This window comes from Egretta garzetta, unplaced genomic scaffold, assembly GCF_000687185.1.
Source record: "Egretta garzetta isolate BGI_Z169 unplaced genomic scaffold, ASM68718v1 scaffold8, whole genome shotgun sequence".
Taxonomy (NCBI): Eukaryota; Metazoa; Chordata; class Aves; order Pelecaniformes; family Ardeidae; genus Egretta; species Egretta garzetta.
The window spans coordinates 1,395,922-1,415,816 of NW_009260407.1; the positions used below are offsets into that span (position 1 = coordinate 1,395,922).

At 39.8% G+C, this 19,895-nt stretch overlaps 1 protein-coding gene across 1 annotated transcript in view; it reads right to left on the bottom strand.

The window, feature by feature from the left end:
• Nucleotides 1–11,150, bottom strand: part of SHOC2 (SHOC2 leucine rich repeat scaffold protein) — a 38,861-nt gene extending 27,711 nt beyond the window's left edge. Inside the window, exon 1 of the mRNA XM_009643460.2 lies at nucleotides 10,217–11,150. Coding sequence (XP_009641755.1) covers nucleotides 10,217–10,919 — 703 coding nt within the window. The 5' untranslated portion in view covers nucleotides 10,920–11,150. The remainder of the gene's footprint in view (nucleotides 1–10,216) is intronic.
• Between the last annotated feature and the right edge of the window lie 8,745 nt (nucleotides 11,151–19,895).

Genomic DNA, 19,895 nt, shown 5'->3' on the forward strand with positions numbered 1-19,895 from the left:
CTTTTTTTTTAAATACTATATTGCACTGTAATTGCAAGTGGAAAAAAAAGCAATCATAGCTCAAAATCTGCCAGGAAAGCAGACAGAAATTGCACATACTAGCTGGCCTGACAATAAGAGATTTTTAAGTAAAAGTAATGCCCATATGAAATACATAAAGCAGTTCCTCTATAAATAGTCTTCACAAAATGGTTAGTTACACCCTATTATGTAGTTTTTTTAAAACTTGTACTTTATAAGGTTCTACAAGAAAAAAATTTCAAGATGATTCACATGCATTTTTCAGTTAAAATCGTTTTTGAAGACTCCCAACCACCTTCCAGTTACAAACACTGTTAAAAATACAACGAAGTATACGTCTCAACAATCCTTAAAAAGGTGGGGTGAGCAAGCACCTCACTATTGTTCTCATATGCACGGAGACTAAATGTTATAGAGTATGACAAAGCTAAATATACCTGCTGAAAAAAACCCAGCATTATGAAACAAGCAGTATTTTCTGTGTAATGAGGCAGATTTACAGTCCCATTACATGGGAGCCTTGAAAGCCTGTTATGACAAGAGGACCAAGTTACATGCCCTGACTTACACAACTCTGAAAATTCTTCTTGGCTATTTAAAAAACAAAATATGTCTTCATTTAAAAAATATAAAAGTACACACAAATTAACAGTCATACAGGGAGAGGAGTATAAGTCAATGAGTATAAGTCAATAGCAAAGATGCTTCAGTGTCTCCTACCACTAATTCACTCAGTGGGCAATACTCTTGGACGGCAAACACAATTTGTAACACAGCCTGTTTTCCGCTGGATTAACTCTGTGCCTGCCCGTGCTTAAGCAGACTGAAAATTATTAAATCCTTCACGACATGATAACTCCTTGGCCAGATGACACAGCAAGAGGATCAAGTCTCTTACGGAAAGTACAAGGAAGAGGAGAATGCAAATATTAGTGGGACTTCAGGCTGGTGTGTCAGAACACTGATCGTAAGCGAATTTGTAAAGAGTAATTATCTGGAATCAGCAATGCTGGGAACAAGTTAAAAATAGTTCCCATAACTTGGGTAGTTATTCAAAAAAAAAAAGGCAAAGAATTTTTAGTCTGCCTATAAAACTCTTTGGATAAGCGTCCCGATTTTAGAAAAAAATTAAAAACAACTTTACAGTTTCAGAATCTTTTCCCTCTCTAGTAGACTCGAATACCTCACTGTAACAGACAGCCTGAACTTTCTGCGGCGCATTACCAAGTGTCCAAAAGAAGAGTTAAGCAGTCAGGGCTATTTTGAATTATTACTGTACAACTATAACTTACACAGAAGAGTTACTGAGTAGAAAGAATTTTAACACAGTCACAAGTGACTTATGTACCACAGTTAAACTATTCATATAAGTAAGAAATAAGCTCAGTAAAATACTTAGAATTTGCAGAATGTGCAACAGGATCTGGTTATGGGAACCACTCAGAAACACAGAAGCAAAGCTCAACTCAAAAGAAAGACTCAAAATCTGGTCTAAAACAAGCTTCAACAAGACACAACAGCAAAACATTTTTTATTTATTGTTTATAACAAAGTAATAAATATAAATAAAATTAAAAACATGTTCAAACAACATTTTAAACATGTGAAACGTAGAAGAAACAGTGTTAGCAAGGGCTCAAGGCAGGATTTGAGCTGGGCAGTAGGATAAATCAACAGGAACCCCATGAAGTGCAAAGGCAAAGGCAAAGTCTTGCACCTTGCACAGAATAACCCTGTAAAGCAGTACAGCCTCGCACCATCCGCTGAGGCAACAGCTCTGGCAGGGAAGGACCGGGGGGTCCTGGTGAAGCTGAACCTGGGGTCACATCTCAGATCCTGTCCATTTGGAACGTGGAACAAGGGTGCTTGCTCTCAAGTCATAAAGGCTAACCACCTACCAGGTGGCGTTAGCAAGGGCAGCCTGAGGGAAGCAATCATTTCCCTCTGTTCAGCACTTATGAAAGTACTCAAACAGTTAAAATAATTGCAGCATTGATATTTAAAAAAAAAAAAAAAAGAGCTGGACTTTAACAAGCTGTCAGTATTTACTGGAATTACACTTGGGGCATCATCCCAATAAGCTCTGCAAAGTAGATCAAAAAGGCAGGACTACTTAATCATTATCCTAAAGCCAGTCTGAAGAAAATGTAATCAGGAGGAATTTGACTAGCTGACAAGACGAAACTGCGTCCCCACAAGAGTTTTCACAGGAATCAGAACCCAGACACCAAAGCTGAAGTTGGCCAAAATCAAGTTCTTTACCCTTCCTGCAGCTCAAGAAAGCTTCAAGCAGTACTGGATCAAACAAGCAGTCATCTTCTCTGACTTCTAGGGAGAAGCACACGTGTATCAACACCTCTTCTTCTGTTCACAACTTTATGCTTTTATCACATTAGAATACAAAACCAAAAATATTCTCAACCGCTGTTTGCAGACATTAGCATGCCAACTAAGCTCAGGAACACAACTTGGTTTCCTTCAAACTGCTGAAAACAGAAGAAGGGGTTCTTAGATACAAATAACGTAAAGAAGTATTTCTCTGTATTGTCAGGTCTGCTAAAAAAGGGGAAATGAAATTCAGTATCACTGAAAAGCTTTGCAACTAACAAGTCATTTAATAAGGAGGCACTATATTCAGCATGGAGTGAGTAGACATGAACTAACACAGCTGCACACATCTGGTTTGCTGTCTATGCTACCGAAAACCAAACAGGTGCAAGTGTTATGAAAAAGAGTTTCAAAGTACTGAAGAAACCACAAATGATCTAAATATTGGGTAGATGGGGGAAGGGAAGAACAGAAAAGAGTCTCAGAGACATTCCAAGTCTGGTGTAGGCAGATTCCCTGAATTACAAGCTAAAAATATTTCCCTTGCAGAACAGCTCTGACCAGATTCTCCATACAATAAGAGTTACATTCACAGACAGAAAACACAATATTTGGAGTCTTAAGAAACCTGCAGAAACTATGCAAATGTAGTTTCAACTGTGTTGACTGTGCGTGCTAAGGTGTCAAAAATATCCAAAACTGGTATAAGATGCAACCTTGTCTTTGCAAAGAAAATATTACCAACTTGATTGTGCAAAACAATTCCTTCAACACAACATGGAGGAATGCAATAAAACTTGATACAAGAAATGCTTAGGTAACAGCCTGTAACTGGAAGCATTTGCTTGGCCTCATCCCAAGAGTTCCTCTGGTTTTTGTCCTTCTCGTGATGACTGTCTGACTCAAAGTGTTCACATTCTTCCATTCTAATCTTCAACTTTTTGATCTCATTGGAATGGACAATTTACCAGATACGGTGATGAAGCTGGAGTCTACCTTGTGAACTCATTTCCACAATTATCCTTCCAGATTGTGTTTTGGCAAAGCTTCCACATGGAAGCCTTTCCATTAAGGTTTTATTACATGGATGCCACCAGAGATTCAACAGCCAAGTGAACAGGTAAATTCTGCTTTTGCACTTAGTATGCGTGTGTATATATATATATATTCAACACTGCGTAACAGTGACCTTTTAGTCAAGAACAACGTTCAAAGCAAACTTGTAAACCATGCTAAGGATGCAAAGCAGTTATAGGAGTTTAAAGGAAAAAAAAGGGTCAAGCCCTTGGAAGAAGAGTCTACTGAGAATTACTAAAGAGACAAGCTGCACCAGACTCAGGAAATCCCTGATATGAAAATAGCTGGATCTGGGAAAGGAGTCAGATTAAGCCTTATATACACACTTACCCTGTTTTTACGCAGATGTTTGCTTAGGGCTACAGTCAGAAGCTGGGCAAGATGCACTCTGAAAATTCACCACCACTGTTAGGTAGGATGCAATTTCTAAGAAAGACTAGGTTCACAAAGAGCAACATAGAGTAGCTTTGTCATCAAGAAACTTGTATCAATGAAATCATACCACTATACATAAAAACATAATTAAAAAATTGCTTCAGGAAGGTGGGGCTGAGCTGATGCTACCAGGACTCCAATAAACTAATGGGGTTTTGTGGAACAAGACATGGAAAGCACAGGGAAAAGGAAGAAGAAGAGATTCTGAAAATATAATCTGATGCATTTTCAATGGCTCCCTGCAGACAGTAATCCATCCTTCTTCAAACCACTTGCAATGCACTTCACATGCTTTTATACAACATGAGCAATCCTACCTGTGAGGTTTCACAAGGGAGCTGCAGCGAGCCAAGCTGATTTAACAGCTCCATGCAGGCAAAAGCGGCGGTCCTGCTCTCCCTGTTCCAGTTCATGCTCTCCCACTCCACCTCCTACACCAGTTCCAGTCTTACCTGAAACTTCACCGATTTCAACTAACTAAATAACAGACAACAAAAGTAGCAAAACCATGAATATTTTTCTGTTAGTTTAGTGAGATAAATCAGCTCACCGAGGAACAGCTCAGGTGAAAGACTGAGAAGTAGCGAGCGGCTGGGAAGCTGCGAGGAGGGGAGCGGATGCTGTCCCTTTCAGCATCATGGAGCTGTTACACATCAGCACAGCCTTTTCCTGAAAACTCCCCCTAATTCAGCTACTCTTGAACAGAGCTTTTGGCTAAACACGTAAAAGAATAGGATTTAAAAAAAAAAACCAAACTCTGAATATGCTTTCAGTTAAATGGATTTTTAAGTATTTTTAGATCTTACTCACATAAACCTATTTATATTTGAAAATACTACAATGCATATCAAAGACGTCAGCTTACTATGCAGTCCATTAAAATCACTTCAATCACATTTAAAATGTAGAAGCAATATATACATTGCTGGAACAGTGTTAAGAGAAATCCAATAAATGACTAGTAGAAATGTTGTGCTAAGTACCTAGAGCTTGAGTTTGCCGAGTTACTAAAAGACTGCCTTCGTCCAAAGTACAGATAATATTTTCTTCATTTTTTGGTTTACTGAGTGAGTTGAGTAAACTACGGTTTAAAATTAAGAAGCCTTCTGACCTTATCGTCATCATCCTGCCTAAAATAAAGCAACTGGATGCAAGGGAATGAGAGGTGCTGCATTTGGGGGGGGGGGGTTTAAAAAAAAAAAAAAGGACAACCAGAAACACACACATCTGTTTACTAACTATAGATAATAACACTTCCTCTTTCTCACCGAAACGTTTGTTTTAAATGCAAAGCAACTTTCCCCCCAGTGTAGACACCACATTTAAGTTGGTGTTGTTTTAACTACTAAAGACTGTTTGAAGCTCAAAATAGAACCAACCTTTAGATTATTTCCCAGCAGCTCAGTGCTGGTACGTTCACCCCTTCTAGGTTTTCCTCACGACAATGCACACCATAAGGGGTCAGTTGTTTTACAGCAGTTTCCAGGACCACTTAGAATCTGAGCAACTATGTGTTTTGCAAACAACATTTTATTACATGTTTTACATTCGCTCAGGCTTTTAAGAAATGTTTTAGTGTTAGTTTCATGTTTCCCTAACAGGAGTCTGTTTCTAACAAGTATTAATACTGTATATGCTTGCACAGCAAGCAGAGGTGCTAGATAAGCATTTCTAGAAACTTATTTTTAAATCACATGACCAGTAGTATAGTTTCTACGTGTCATCTATCAAACAAGGAGCACTACCATAGGATTGGAGACTATCAATTCAAAATTTAAGATAGGAGACATAACACGGGGAGATTCTGACAACCCCACAGTCATCTAAACACTATGCAGACTGACAGAATTTGCAAGAAATGTTAACAAGAGGCATGAAAGTAGAAGGCATGAAAACAGAGACAATTAAAAAGTTATTTGAAAAAAGTAGCAGTAAAATATTGAGCTAGTTGGGCATAAAGAGTTAACATGGTTTTCTACAAAAATATGGAAGATCGAGTTTATTCAGTCTAGTCATCCTAGACTCGACAAAGACGTCTAATGTAGCAGCATGCAGAAAATAACTGGGAGGCTCAAGTAGATGTCGTCAAGATACCCAAGGAATTGACTGCAACTTGCTATGGACGTAACAGGAATGAAGGTAAAATACCAGCTTGGATAGAGGTTACCTCTCCAGGACTCTCAAGAACTCACGTCAAGACCAATCTTGTGCAGTGTCTTCAGCAATGACTTAGTCAGAAAGCAAGGGTTTTCTAGCAAGCTAGAGGCATTGGAAGAAACAGGTAACTAAAAATAATGGAAACCGTATGAAATTTAGTAGTGTAAAAAAGACTACGTTTCTACTAGGATCTCAGGGTTGACCTCTGGCAGAGAGGGAGAACAACGAAGGCAAAGAGTCCAGGTGTCTTAGGTGGTCACAGGAGCATTTGTGTGATCGGTCTAACACAGCGGCAGTATGATCCAGATGCACGGCCAGAGTTCTCTCCAGTGCAAGGAGGGAAACTCTCATCTGGAACGGTATATTCGAACTAATCAAGCGTTCTCAGCATTCAGAACACAGGACAACAGAGAAAACGGATAGAGAGGTGACAGAAGGAAGAGATATTTTATGCAAGACTAAAAATTGTGGTCTGAGTAATGGCTGGGAGAAGATAGGACTGCCGTCAGCACATACAGTGGGAGAACAAACGTAGGAACAGAGGGAAACTGCTGCATCTAAGAACAGTGACATATCACTGGCAGAAAAATCAACTACTCATAGACATACTGGGTGTTGGAAGAAAGGTCTCAAACAGCAGAGCGCTTAAGACTCCTGGACCTACTTTCAATTTCCTTCACTGAGAGTAGAAGGAAAATAAACTTTTTATAAGGCCAGAGACTAAAGATTCCTAGAAAAGTAATTAAGTGGGATGACTGCTGACAAATCAGGTGACCCTTTCTTTTAAAGCAGCAAAGTCCTAAAGTTGGAAAGCCTTTTACAATTATACAGAACTGGTATTTTGTGTTCACTGGTAGTGAAAGCCATCACAAGTCCCTAGCACCAGGCTCAGACTTCAATTACATCACACCCTCAACGCTGGCTTGCTGAGGGAACAGTAGCAACACCCCATCTTTCAAACTGAAGTCCAGGGGTTTAATTTTTTTTGGTTTTTTTGTCCAGGGCAACCTTTTGTAGCACATCTACCTCCAAAAGACAAAGAAAAGAAAACCCAGGATTCCTCACACAGTTGCGTACCAGATTTGCAACACGAACGCATCGTAGCTAACTGCTGCAAGACTCTTCCTTGCTGGACAAGTCAGCGGGTTACAAAAGCTTTGAATTTTTAAAAATATGAACAAGCACACTAGCTTACCATCAGATATGTGAGCCTTAGGCCTTAGAACAATGGGGTATTTTCAAAAAGAATTTGAAATGCTCCGCATGATATTGCTTTGTAAAAGATAATGGCCTCATTTTACTTCCCGCTTTGCAGCAACAAAAATTTCTGTGTTATTTACAAGCTGATAGAATAAGTGTTTGCTTGTATAGAGTATTTAGGAACTGCACTATAAACGTAGAAGGGATTAAAATCATTGGGACTTCAAAGGCAAGTTTTTTTTTTAAAGTGTGCACGTAACATGTAGAGAAATAACAAATGTTTAAAGAAACAGAGAAATTCCATTGGAAAGTAAGAAATACATTTCTCAGCCGTTTCATTTTTCAGCTATGTTCCCAACTCAAACATTTCATCTTTGTACAGGAACAAAGTGACTGAGTAGAAATCAATTACAAAAGTGAAACTATCTTGTCTGGTTTTACTACTTGAAGAAAAAGGGTTTCAAATGCCTGTTCTGTATGTCTCGTCAGTTCAAATTATTTGTATTACTTAAGCTTAGAAATCCTTTAATTAATTTATTTTTTCAACTGATTAAATTGCAGGCAACCTAGTCAGAGAAATTTGCTTTAAACAAAAAAGGATGCTGTTGAACATAGTGATTTCCCTTCTTAATTCTTCATAAGGGGGGGTAGTCGTCTTGCGTTTGTGCTTCTAAAATGCCTTCCACAATGAGGTGCTGACCCGTAACAAGGAACATGGGCGTTATCACAGTACAAATAAAGGCACGACTAACTGCTGGATACACAGACAGAAGTAAAGTAGTTAATGTTCTCAAGCTAGGGATTGATAACGAACCAAGAACACTGCCTGTATGCATATCAAGATGAGAATTTAAAAAAATACAACAGAAGCAAGTCACATATATTCCTTCATGATGCATCTATCTACTAAATTTCTCCATGAAATTGTTACACATCTTTTTCAAGACTACTGTGAACAAGCACATACAGAAATTATATACTTCAATCTAAACTTAACCATAAGAATTCAACAAACAAATTAGTTCAGAAACAAAGCAGTTCCAGCAGCAACAATAATGTCTGCAGTATCAAACACACCTACAAAAGGTTTCTAAAGGGCAACACCAAACACTAGAATGCAATATCTCACAAAAGCTTTTTCTTCACTTACACTAGTATTAATTTAAATTTATGCAGTAGTATCCCCAGTTGAACCTCAGAAGATGATTCTTTGCTAGATTACGTTTAATAACTGAGCCACAAACAGAGCCAGGTGAAGTACTGACAATTGTGTAATACAGCTCAACCAGCCAAATCAGCCACAATTTCTTCAACGTATGTAGAAACACGCGGTATGTTGGGGGTTTTTTTTTGCAAACATCAGCCCCATGGTTTCCAGTATGATTCTTTGATTAGTAAAACATTCAAAGAGGCTGTTGGACTTAAACTGAAGCATCAAAATAGGTCAAAATTATAATTCCTTAGCTCTCCCAGGGGAAATTCCCAGGATTGCTGAGATGCTCGTGCCTGATCAGAAAACATACCACATTAACCATTTAATTTTTGCCTAGCAAGAAAGCGTTTCTGTGGCTATGGTAGAACCCATTCCAACAGCTGCTACAGGGAGCCAAAGACTTGGAGCAAGAACCAACAGCCTCACTACATTTCTTCACTCCCGTTATCATGCACAGAAGCTGTCTGTACCGGACATCGCTGGTAACATGATCAGCAGTTTCAGATGTGCCCAGGAGTTCCTGCCATCAAGAACATGTTATCATCTGATGTGTCTTTCATATCAAGGTGCAGAAGAAGAAGGCAAACGCTGCTGGTTTGAAAAAGATCTATTAGAGATCAAAGAAGAGCATTTCCCAAGCTCTGCAAGGTCGGTGAGCATAGGGGCCAACTTCAGTAACACTTCACATAGCACTGGCTATGTTACTTAACACAACACTTAACCAAGAACTGGCTTGGTTAACAGGAAAAAGTCCCACATCATGTTTTAAAAACAGGGCACAGGAATTATTACTCACAGTGTTACAAGGGCTTTTACAAGTTTTTTTTCCACACTTGAAGAAAGTCGAAGCAGTTTAAATGCATGAAGCTTATGGTCTCCCTCCCCCTAAAGGGACTAAGCTATGCTTGCATATTAAAAACAGGTGATACATAGAACACTGATGAGAGAATCTCCCTTTTATGAGGCACACACATTGTTCAAATATCGCTTGAGAACAGTGTTATAAAGAGAGGTTTTCCATGAATCAGAAGCTATTAGGAACAACTTAGGAGCTCCTTATAGCTATTCCAGCACATTTTTTTGTAATAAACTATTGAAATTAATAAGCCACTTTCGTACTATTTCACCATCTTTCAAACTTTTGTAACAACGTTTGGAAAAACAAATATTCATTAAAAAGTCATAAGAATCATCACCCATGCATACAACATTTGGTCCCTGTATATTAAGAGTCCATGTATTAATATATTCATGACTTATAAAAGGTAGAGGCTTTCACGAATCATTAACCTACATTATTAACTGTTACGGCATCCAGCAGCTTGCTCATGGTAATAGCGTGTAGCTACCTATTCTAACCTTGTATTACCATGGTCACACCCCTCTGTAACATGCCCATAATGTGTTTATAACTTGAAACAGTTCATAAATGATTTATAAAGAAATCTTAAAATGAAATAGGCCCCTTTATATTTTTTTTTTTAAACCATCTGGGCTCTGAAGACACAATATGTGAAAGCACAAGGCAAAGACGAAAACAAGATACATATGATTTTAAGATGATAGATGAAAGAAAAGGGCTTTTGCTGTTTTTAAAAAAAAATATCCAAGGTATTGATTACTCTCAATATAAGCTAAGATTGCAACAGTATGATCGTGAGCTTTTGTTTTATGAAGTCTTAATGGAGAAGGGCACTGGGAGAAGTGGCAGTTTATGTATACTTAACTGAATTGCAAAATGAACGTAAGCATAGAACCAGACTTTCAATCAGTGTAATCGCTTACCAATTTCAGCAGGTAGTTGCTTGATTTTGTTCTCTCGTATGCTAAGCATGGTGAGTTTTGACAAGTTTTTGATATCCTTTTCCACAGTAGTTATACGATTAAAGCGTAGGTAAAGAGTGGCGAGAGAGCTTAGCCTATACACCACCGAAGGGATTTCTCTAAGTTTGTTATGCCGCAGGTCAAGCATGCGCAGTTTCTTCAAGTTATCAAGAGAGTCAGGCAAACTGGTAAGTGAGTTTTCACTCAGGGCCAGTGTCATCAGGTTCACAAGACAGCCCACCTCTGCCGGTAGGGACTGCAGTTTGTTACTGTATAAATAAAGTTCTGTTAACTGCGTTAGCTCTTTGATAGCTGATGGAAGCATGTGTATAGACCTCTTGGACAAGTCCAAGCGCATTGAATTCTCTTCCCGGCATTTATTTAGCTCTTTGATCACTTCAGCATTGCTGGATTTTTTGCGGGTACCTGTGGCTGGATTAGGTCTCTTTATCGTATTGTCCACTGAAAAAGCTACCCCAGGCTGCGTGCTACTGGAGTCCTTCTTTCCATCTTTGGCATCTTTCCCTTTGGTCTTAGGCTCCTTTTCTTTGCTCTCTTTCCCAAATCCTCCAGAGGCTTTGGCCTCCTTCTCCCTTTCTTTTGACGATGGGACTTTTGGATCCTTCTCTTTACAGTCCTTTTCTTTTCCTAGATTACTACTCATGGTGACTCAACGTTTAGCAAGCACCACATGAAACCTGTTTCTGAAGTTCACAAGAACAATTCACTGCTGAGGCGACAAGGATCCTTAAAACATGCAAGCGTTGAACCAAGGGAGGAGCTTCAGCGGTGTTATACCCATTTGCTACATATTGGTTCTGAAGGCACTCTTTCTTAATCCTGGTATCAGGAGATTCAGCTGTAGAGATTAGAAGGTCAAATGCTCCGTATTAGTATTTCTGTAACACAGAGAGAAGAGAAGCTGAAGTTAGCGTCGAATGTTTCTACATCAAGCCTGTGCTCACTAACTCAGGTTAACGATTTGTCCTTCTCTTCAAATGTCAATGAAACACGCAGTGCTAAACCAAAAATACTACACGTACTGCTCAGGAGACCCACTGTGACAGAAGAGCTATACTGATTAGCATACATGAGGAAAGAAAAATTACAATTAGCAAACATAATACTGCCTTCAGTACTACATTTGAGTCACTGTCTTATATCTTATCTAGTTCTTAGCATAACACCCTGGTCACCAACGTGAATATTCTCTCTCCCCTCCATGCTGAATCAGTCAATAAAGATTTGCTATAATTTCAAGTGCCTACCTCTTCAAGCAAATCTGCACAGGCTTATTCTTTCGGCACAAAAGAGTCAATTCAATCTACAGTGAAATCGAATACGCTACCGTAACACAAACACTTTGCCTCGAGATCTGCTTTCTGACAGGCTCTGAACCGCAGGTCTCTGCTTTTAACATGGAGCGGAACGCTGTCACCAGCTTCACACGCTTTGAAGATGCAAACACAAGGATTTTTAAAATAAAGCTATCAAAAAGTCAACTGAAGGCTCAGAGGAATTAATATATTATGCTTTAAGACAAGCAAAATTATGAAGGAACTTCTCATGAGAGCAGAATATAGCATATCTTTAGACAGTATCTGAGTTTTTCCCCCCCATGATTATAATGCAGCCTAATAAGTGAACAGATGTCTGAAACCTATAGAGCCCCATTTACATTTTTACAAAATCATCATGCATCATAGAAAGTAGCTTTGCTTCATGTTTCAATTCAAACTTGATGATTGTGAATACTCTGGAGAGGTTTTTGAATGTATCTTTGTGGAAGAAAATAAATAAATGGTCGATCAACAGCAACAAGAGTTTCACATCTCCATGTTAGTCCACCTTTTGGCCTAGCAGCACTCCCTGACGAAGAAAGATTGTTTGTATTTCAGCAGAGTACCTTGTTTCCCCAGCCAGCAGAGCTACGTTTAAATACCCTTAAAACCTCCACAGGAGCTGTGTCCCTGTCCCGGCATTCCATCTTCTGCACAAGTTTGTAAAGCTCGTCATCAAAATCAATTAAATAATATTTTGCACACTTAAGCCATCAGCAAATACTAGAAATAAAAACCTTTTTAGCAAAGCTGAAGTAACTATTTTTAATTGCATAGTTATGCAATGTGTGCTTGCCTTCAAGTATGAACATGCGCTCGGAGAACACAAAGGAGCACACTTTGCTCAATATATTTTTTCACACTAAAAAAATAAAAAACAAAAAACCAAACCCAAACTTAAAGAAAAATCTATTTAAGGACAGTAAGAAGGGCAAGGCACTTTAGCTCAGCTGCAAATCAAGCTGGTTAGTAACGAAGCTCAAAAGAGAACCTCCCCCAGGAGGTGGCTTCCAGTCCTTCACCCTAATTCATTACTGCTGCAGGATCACAACACGTGTGCTACAAACCCCGTAGTATCAGAGCAACCTACTGCCTCCAGTCACTGCGTTCTGGACAGCTCTGGTGCAAAGGACCACGGCCGTTCGCTAGCAGCAGCAAGCAACAACAGCTTTTAACTTGGAAATTTTCTCCAGCGCAGAGCTCTCTAAAGCAGCACAAGCCGGTTCCTTACTGCATCCTTAAGATTTCCACCCAGCTTTAACACCATCCATTAACCTGACTTATCCTCAAGATTACCAACCTCACTGTGTTATATTTTGAAAGTTGTCCTCCACACTGTATAATCTACGTGCTTGTAAAACTCCAGCAATAGGAGATTTAATGACTCCAAATGCAAAACCGCAGCTGACTGAAGGGTGGGAGCCTGAAATGCCTGACAACTTGTTTTCAGTTTGAAAGGTAACACAAAGAATCGAGAACCAACACAGTTTCTAAATTCTGATAATACACAGAAAACTCAGCCATGAAGCAGTGCCAGAGAGCTACTGCTCCACATCAAGCCCCTAAAGTGCAAAATACTCAAAGGGCTGCTGCTCTCATGAGCTTTCAGTTTAATCAAATTTAGGACCCGCCATGAGATTTGTTTCATTTCTTATGTGCACTGCAGCTGAAGGAGGTTTTGAAAGAGCCTCAGAAAGGAAAGGCGGCTGGAGATTAGTACTGCTGAAAGCAGCTCAGTAGTGCAAATGCTCCAAATAATCTGCACGCATTTCACCATCTTCGTTAGCAATTACTTTAATTGTAAAGTCAAACATTTCATTTTCTGTAAGGAACAAAAATCTTTTGCCTATACAAAAGGATAAAAATTGAAAAGTCATTAAAAACATCATTTGAAACATATAAAGAAAATTCAGAGCAACAGGGTCATGACCAGAGACTTCAACATCACCTCACAGTTAAAGATGTTGGGAGGCAGACAACTTGCACGCAAGCCACCGGCAGCCCTGCTTTTCTAAGACACAGAAACTGGAGCCAAGCTCACAGTGCAGCAGGCCTCCAAAATACACTCCCTGTTCAGTGACAGAAGGCTAACAGTTAAATGTACTGCACCTATGTCATTTTTATCTCTTTACTGAGGATTTTAATTACTGCCCGAGATGGCAAAATGTATTGAGAATAGTTTGAGAAGGTTTAGCCTCTTTCTTTCCAACTGAAGTAATTCTCTAATACCTAGAATGACAACAACTAGCACTCACAAGAAGAAAAAGCTCATGACGAGACCTTTTCCAAATGAAATGCAATAAAAGCTAATGCAGGGGGAATCACATCAAAGAAAATGCCTCGACTGGAATAGCCTCATCCCTCCAGCGTCGTTGGCATCTCCCTTTTCCCCTGACCACTCAGCGGGGCTGGGATTCCAGACGGCAGAAGGTCCCAACACCCTGCAGAGCCATGGTGCACAGCAGGTACCAGCCGGGCTGCACCCAGTTACTCCGTGAAGCAGTAAACCCCTCTGCCACAAGGCAATGTTCGTGTCCTGGTGATTCCCATTACTCCTGACATCCCTGCAACCTTTCTTCCCCTCTTATTTCAGGGGGGAAAAGCCCTACCAAGTGCAAGAGCCAGGGCAGAACTGTGATTCATGAGAAAACCCTTCCTCTTCCTACAATCCTCTCAGTCACCACAAATCACCAACTTGCACAAGTGAAAGCTGTCCCAGCAAGAATTCTTCCTACCTAAATAACGCTGACTTACACCCCAAACTGGCCAAACCTATGAAATGACTGTTCTAGGCTGTCCTGTAAGTACAGTATGATGTTCTTGTATCATAACGCAGTGGCAGCACAAGACCTAAATAACCATACGAAACTCATCCTATTTCTAGTATTTTGCAACTTTTGATACTGCCATTGCAACCTAAAATTATTTGAACATATTTGCATGCATAAATATGAATATGTATTCTTATCTATACGCTGTATGCTTTCAGTTAGCAGTGCTAAAATCTTGCCATTTCCTACATTAATGAGAGAGTTGTGTCTCAAAATTTGACAGGGCAACTACACTCAGAACTCCAGAATCCCACCAACACGTATACAAATGAAACGCTTGACTTCACGTAAGCATCTCTGCAGAACTTTCATTTCTATTGCAGACCATTCAAGCCGATGGGGTTACTCACATACATCAAGTTAAGCATGTATGCAAACTTTAGGCAGACATGAGCATAATTACATATACTACAGAGGAAACTAAATATATTTCAAAAGGTTATTCATATTTTTCAAGCCCTTTTGGTTAAAGGACAAGAGTCATCGTCAATTCTAAACTACAGTCAAACAAAGATTCATTGTATCTCAAAAGGAGACCTTCTTTTAGAGATATTTTTAGCAAAAGGAAATTCAGTGAAATTAGCCAGTTCTGCCAACTACTTCCATTTTCCAATGCTGTTCAAACCGACTTCCTGTCAATATTAATTGACATAAAAACATTTAACTACTATGTGCTGGAGAATTTGGAAAACTGAGTAAGACTCTTGCTTGGTGCAGCATATGAAGGAAAATAAAACTTCCAGAGAAGTTAAGGAAAATATTCTCTTCCTGTCTCAAAGTTGGTTTTTTTAAAAGTAAAATATTTGTAAATAGCTATAAATAACCAGCATCAGAGTTTTGATTCACTCCTCCTGATGTCTGGTGAGCATAATCCAGATGTATTTATTTTTTTCTGTCAACTGTGACTGACAAAACTTCAGAAACACAAACAGCCTCAACTGTATCACCTTCCTTAGCTGCCTAGAAAAGAATAACACTTGACCTTGTATATTTTACTGATTTTTTTTATATATATATGCACAAGTAATTGAAAGATTTCAGCTACTCTGAACAACAGAACCCAACATTTATGGCATAAACGTTTTATAAAGAAATGGTAACATAGGAACAATCATGTCTGCAATTCTAGGAATAATACTAATCACCTGAAACCTGGTAATATAAATACTGATGCTTCCTGGTCATTATCTAATACAATATGAGGCTCGAGATAAAGGATTTCACCCAACTGCTATTCAAAGGTGGCTGTAAAACACTTAACTGTCTCCTACCCACTACTGCAGAGTAACTTTACTACCCTCCAAAAAAAAAGAAAAAAAAAAAATCCACTGCCAATATTACTTCACAGCTTAATACAGATTTCCCCCCAATTACATCTTTTAATTTTTATTTTATATGAACAAGCTCTCAAGCAGTTTGCATGCAGCTCTCTAATGAAATGCCATGTCAGGTGGCAGGCACCAGGGCTGCACCAGTGCTGGGGTGACCAAAGCCGAAGCTCACCTCGCTGATGGCACCAAGGTCCCGCTGTGAGTCCCGCTGCTCCTGCCCCAGAGCACTGGGACCCCTCCAGAAAAGGCCATCCCTGCACCAGTTACTCTCAGGAATCCCTCAGATCTCCAAGGATGCAACTTGCCTTGTGACTTGCAAGTATATGAAAGTTTTCTGTATGTTCACAGAGGTGGCTTGAAGAAGAAATCATTAACTGAAATAAAATATTCTCCCACTGCTAAAATATTTGCCTCTCAAGTGATCAGGCTAACCTCAGTCTTTTCTGCCATCTTCGTGGCACGTCATCTTTCAAAATGGTCACTTTACAGCTCCACTTAAACACTTACTGGGTCCTGTGCTGTGTTCCAGTAGACAAAACAGGCCCTTCAAATCATAAATACCTCCAATATTCTAAGCCTGCGATATCTAAGGCATCATTTTTACTAAAGCCTAATACATTACCCTCAAATAAACAGAATTTTACTACTTCTGTAACATAGCAAGAAACCTACAACCTACATTTGAAAGGAAAATTGCTTAGTACATGTATAATTTTATATCACGAAATAGGAATGGGTTTTCTCTTTGTTCTGTGTTTGTACTAAACTTAACCCCAAGGGCTCACACCATGGGCTTTGCAACCCAAATAAGAGAAGAGGATCATTCTGAATATTAAACACATTGAAGAAATAAGGAATCAGCTCATACTTGGCACTCCGGAGGAAGCAGACAATGATTCCACTACATAAGAAAAAAGAAAATGTTTTGAGATCGCAATTCTAGGAAATTCTGATTAGTCAGACCTAAGTGGCTTTTAACAACAAGGCAGAGTTCAAACGCTATCTAGTAATTGCAGCAACACCTGCTCACAAACAAACAAACAGGAAAAAAAATCTACCTTCTTAAAAGTATTTACCTTTTGCTTAGAATAGCATGGGATATATCAAAAACATTTCATATTCCACTACACCACAAGCATGAACACATCTGTAAGCAATGGATGAAATTTAAAGTTTAGCCCAAGAGGCTACAACAACTTTCCATTCTCAATACCACATGTGCAAAAAAAAAAAAAAAAAAAAAAAAAAAAAATGGTCACTACTTTCATTTCAAAACCCAAACAGCTTAAGCCAACGAGTCACTTGCAAACAAAGCACATTCCCTCCTACAATTTACTAGCTTCAAACATCTGACCAACAGAGTTTTCATCTGCGTAAGTGCATTTGAGCTTCTGCCGCTGCAGCCACCACAGATCAGCTGGGAGCAAACTGCTGAATCAGTCACCAGGCGGCTGCACGCCTCCTCCGAACACAAAACCTCATTCGGAGGCACGGAGACAGCACGGGAACAACCAGCCATCGCAGCGCCACAGAGCAAAAACGCCGCCTAACCTACCTCGACACAAGTAGCGCTCCTGAAATATGCCAGCTAGACACTTTCTCTTCTTTGGGAAGAAAATTTTCCTTTATTTTTGAGCCCAGGAGGGTCGATGGCAACAGCGTAGCGCTGTAACGGGTCTCAGTGCCAGCTGCCATGGCTGGCTTGTTCAACAGAGAAGGCTGACCACTACATTGATCTCGGTCCTGTAAATGAAGGGCCAAGCAGATGGTAGTTTACAGACTACCAATCGAGCCCGATTTCAGTGCATCTGGATGTGACCCCACTTTCCCTCCTAATCCCCCCTCACCCGCAGGGAGCAGCTTGTTGCCTCCCCGCACGCACAGCAGAGCTGGGTCAGGGAGGCGGCCTGGACCCTGACAGCCCACTAAGCCCTTTAGGATATCTTCTTCATCTGCCAAAGGACTGCAGCCAAGACCATTCCCCGTCTGCTTGCTGCTTCCACGGCTGCAAAACAGCTGAGCATCACCCAATCTCGCATTCGAGCAAAACCTGGCGGTCGAGGGAACGACTGCGCAAACACCAGACCAAGAGGACAACCAGACCATTTTTGAAGGCTTGCTTACGCTTTGCTTGTGGTTTCTTAAATCTGCAGACACATCGCTAACGATAGGCACCTAATTACAAACCTAGGTGCAATTAAAGCTGAAGTTACTATAAATGAGCGAATCGGTTCCACGAGGCGTTCGGAGGTTGGTTGCTCTGTACTTGGAGAACCAGGCATATCTCCAGGCCATCCCACCCCGGCTTCCGACACAACCGTGCCCTTCCACAGCAAGCGCACAGGCACGCGGACGTTACTGCCGGTTTTGAAGCTTTCAAATCCATCTTTTCCTTCGCTGCTCACCAGATTTGCCGCTTTCTGGAAGTATTTCATCGCACTAAATGCCAGGTCACATCCCGAAGTTCAGATCTATCATGACAAAAAGGCTCCACGCTAGCAGACAGAAAGTCACCTACGCCTTAAGTTCCTAGGGGGTAGAAATAATCTTTTGTGCCCTGCCTTTGAACTCATCTAGCAAGTACAAAAATATACATACTGTGATTCATTCTATGCGCTCCAACATTATTTTTATGAAGCATTTTCTCTTTTTCTCCTTCACAGGGAAAAAGCCCACTAGTTTTTGGCCAAGTTATAAAATACCGTTTCTTGTTTTTGTAGAAATAGACTCTAAGAGCAAGTACAAAGCATTCTGCTAACTCCATGTGGCAGCTTATTTTAATATGTAAAAAGGTACTTTCTGCATGTGTGGTCCCCCAGCATGTACCTTTTGGGCTGCATGTCTCCGTTTCCATGGTAACTCGTTGTATCAGCAGGCTGTGTAATCCTGCATAATACATGAAATTTGAAAATTGTAACTTGCTAGATGAAACAAATTTCCCAATCTTAGTACAGGGCCTAATAGCTAGATATGCCTAAAAAAAAAGGTTATTCTAAATGGACATATTAGTCTAGGAAAATCCAGTTACCTCATTTTTGTGACTATACAAATTCTGCATCTATAGTGGCATACAACCTTCCACAGGAGCAAGCGCTCCCAACCTACCCAGTACCCTTCCTTTGAACAAAGGTCACCCTGCTGGAGCAAAAACTTACTTTCCACCATAAAAAAACCTTCACTATCACCACCACACAGCGTCCAGGCACTACCAGGCAGATCCCTCAACAATTCCTGTAAACAAAAGGAAGCAGCCTGCCACATGCGGCTTTGTTACACATTTGACAGAAAAAGGCATTGGTCCCGCCAAAGGTGATGATGCAAACTTCAAACCAGCATCAAATATTTTTCTTTTAATCATCGTTTCCTCTGAGCAATAAAAACAACATACCAAAACAAAACCAACCACACAGGAGACAAAACAAGAGTAATGGGGAGGAAAGAAAGAAAACACACAGAGCAAGAATAGTGTAATGTATTATCTACTAATTATCTATATTACCAACAACTTCAGTTATGTTGATCTACAGAAATTGGGACAAACCACATGCTAAACCCCATTCTCAGCTAAATAAAACATTGCTCTGTTACCATCTAGGGTAGCATCCTACCCCTGGCTCCTACCAGCAACACAGAATTATCTAGCAAAAAAGCTAAAATACTGTTTATTGTAGCACTTCTCTTTGTTTCTGCTTCTCTGAATTTGGTGCGGTAAGTTTGCTTGTCTTCTTCAACATGCTTTTATGTAATAATTATGACCATTTCACAAAGTTCAGTGCTGGATGCCTCTCCCCCTCTTGAATTTTCTGACCATAATTAGTGACTGTGTAAGTCACAAGATCCCTTTGCAGAGGGTTACTATGCTAGGAAAAAAGCCTATCTAAAAATCAACTTCAAATGCACTTTTAACACAACTCTGAACATGAAAAGGAGCGATGGCTCTTTATGTTCTAGCAGACACACAATAACTACATACGGCAGCTCGGCACTGCACAAGATCTGGCCCTTGTTCAGCTTTTTTTCTAGCTAAGATTATTTGCAGTTCTTGATCTTCAGCTAAGACAAGAAAAGCTTGGATATATTTGTTTTATTGAACACCTAGTTTAAATATAACTAATGTATAGAAAAGGACATATGCAAT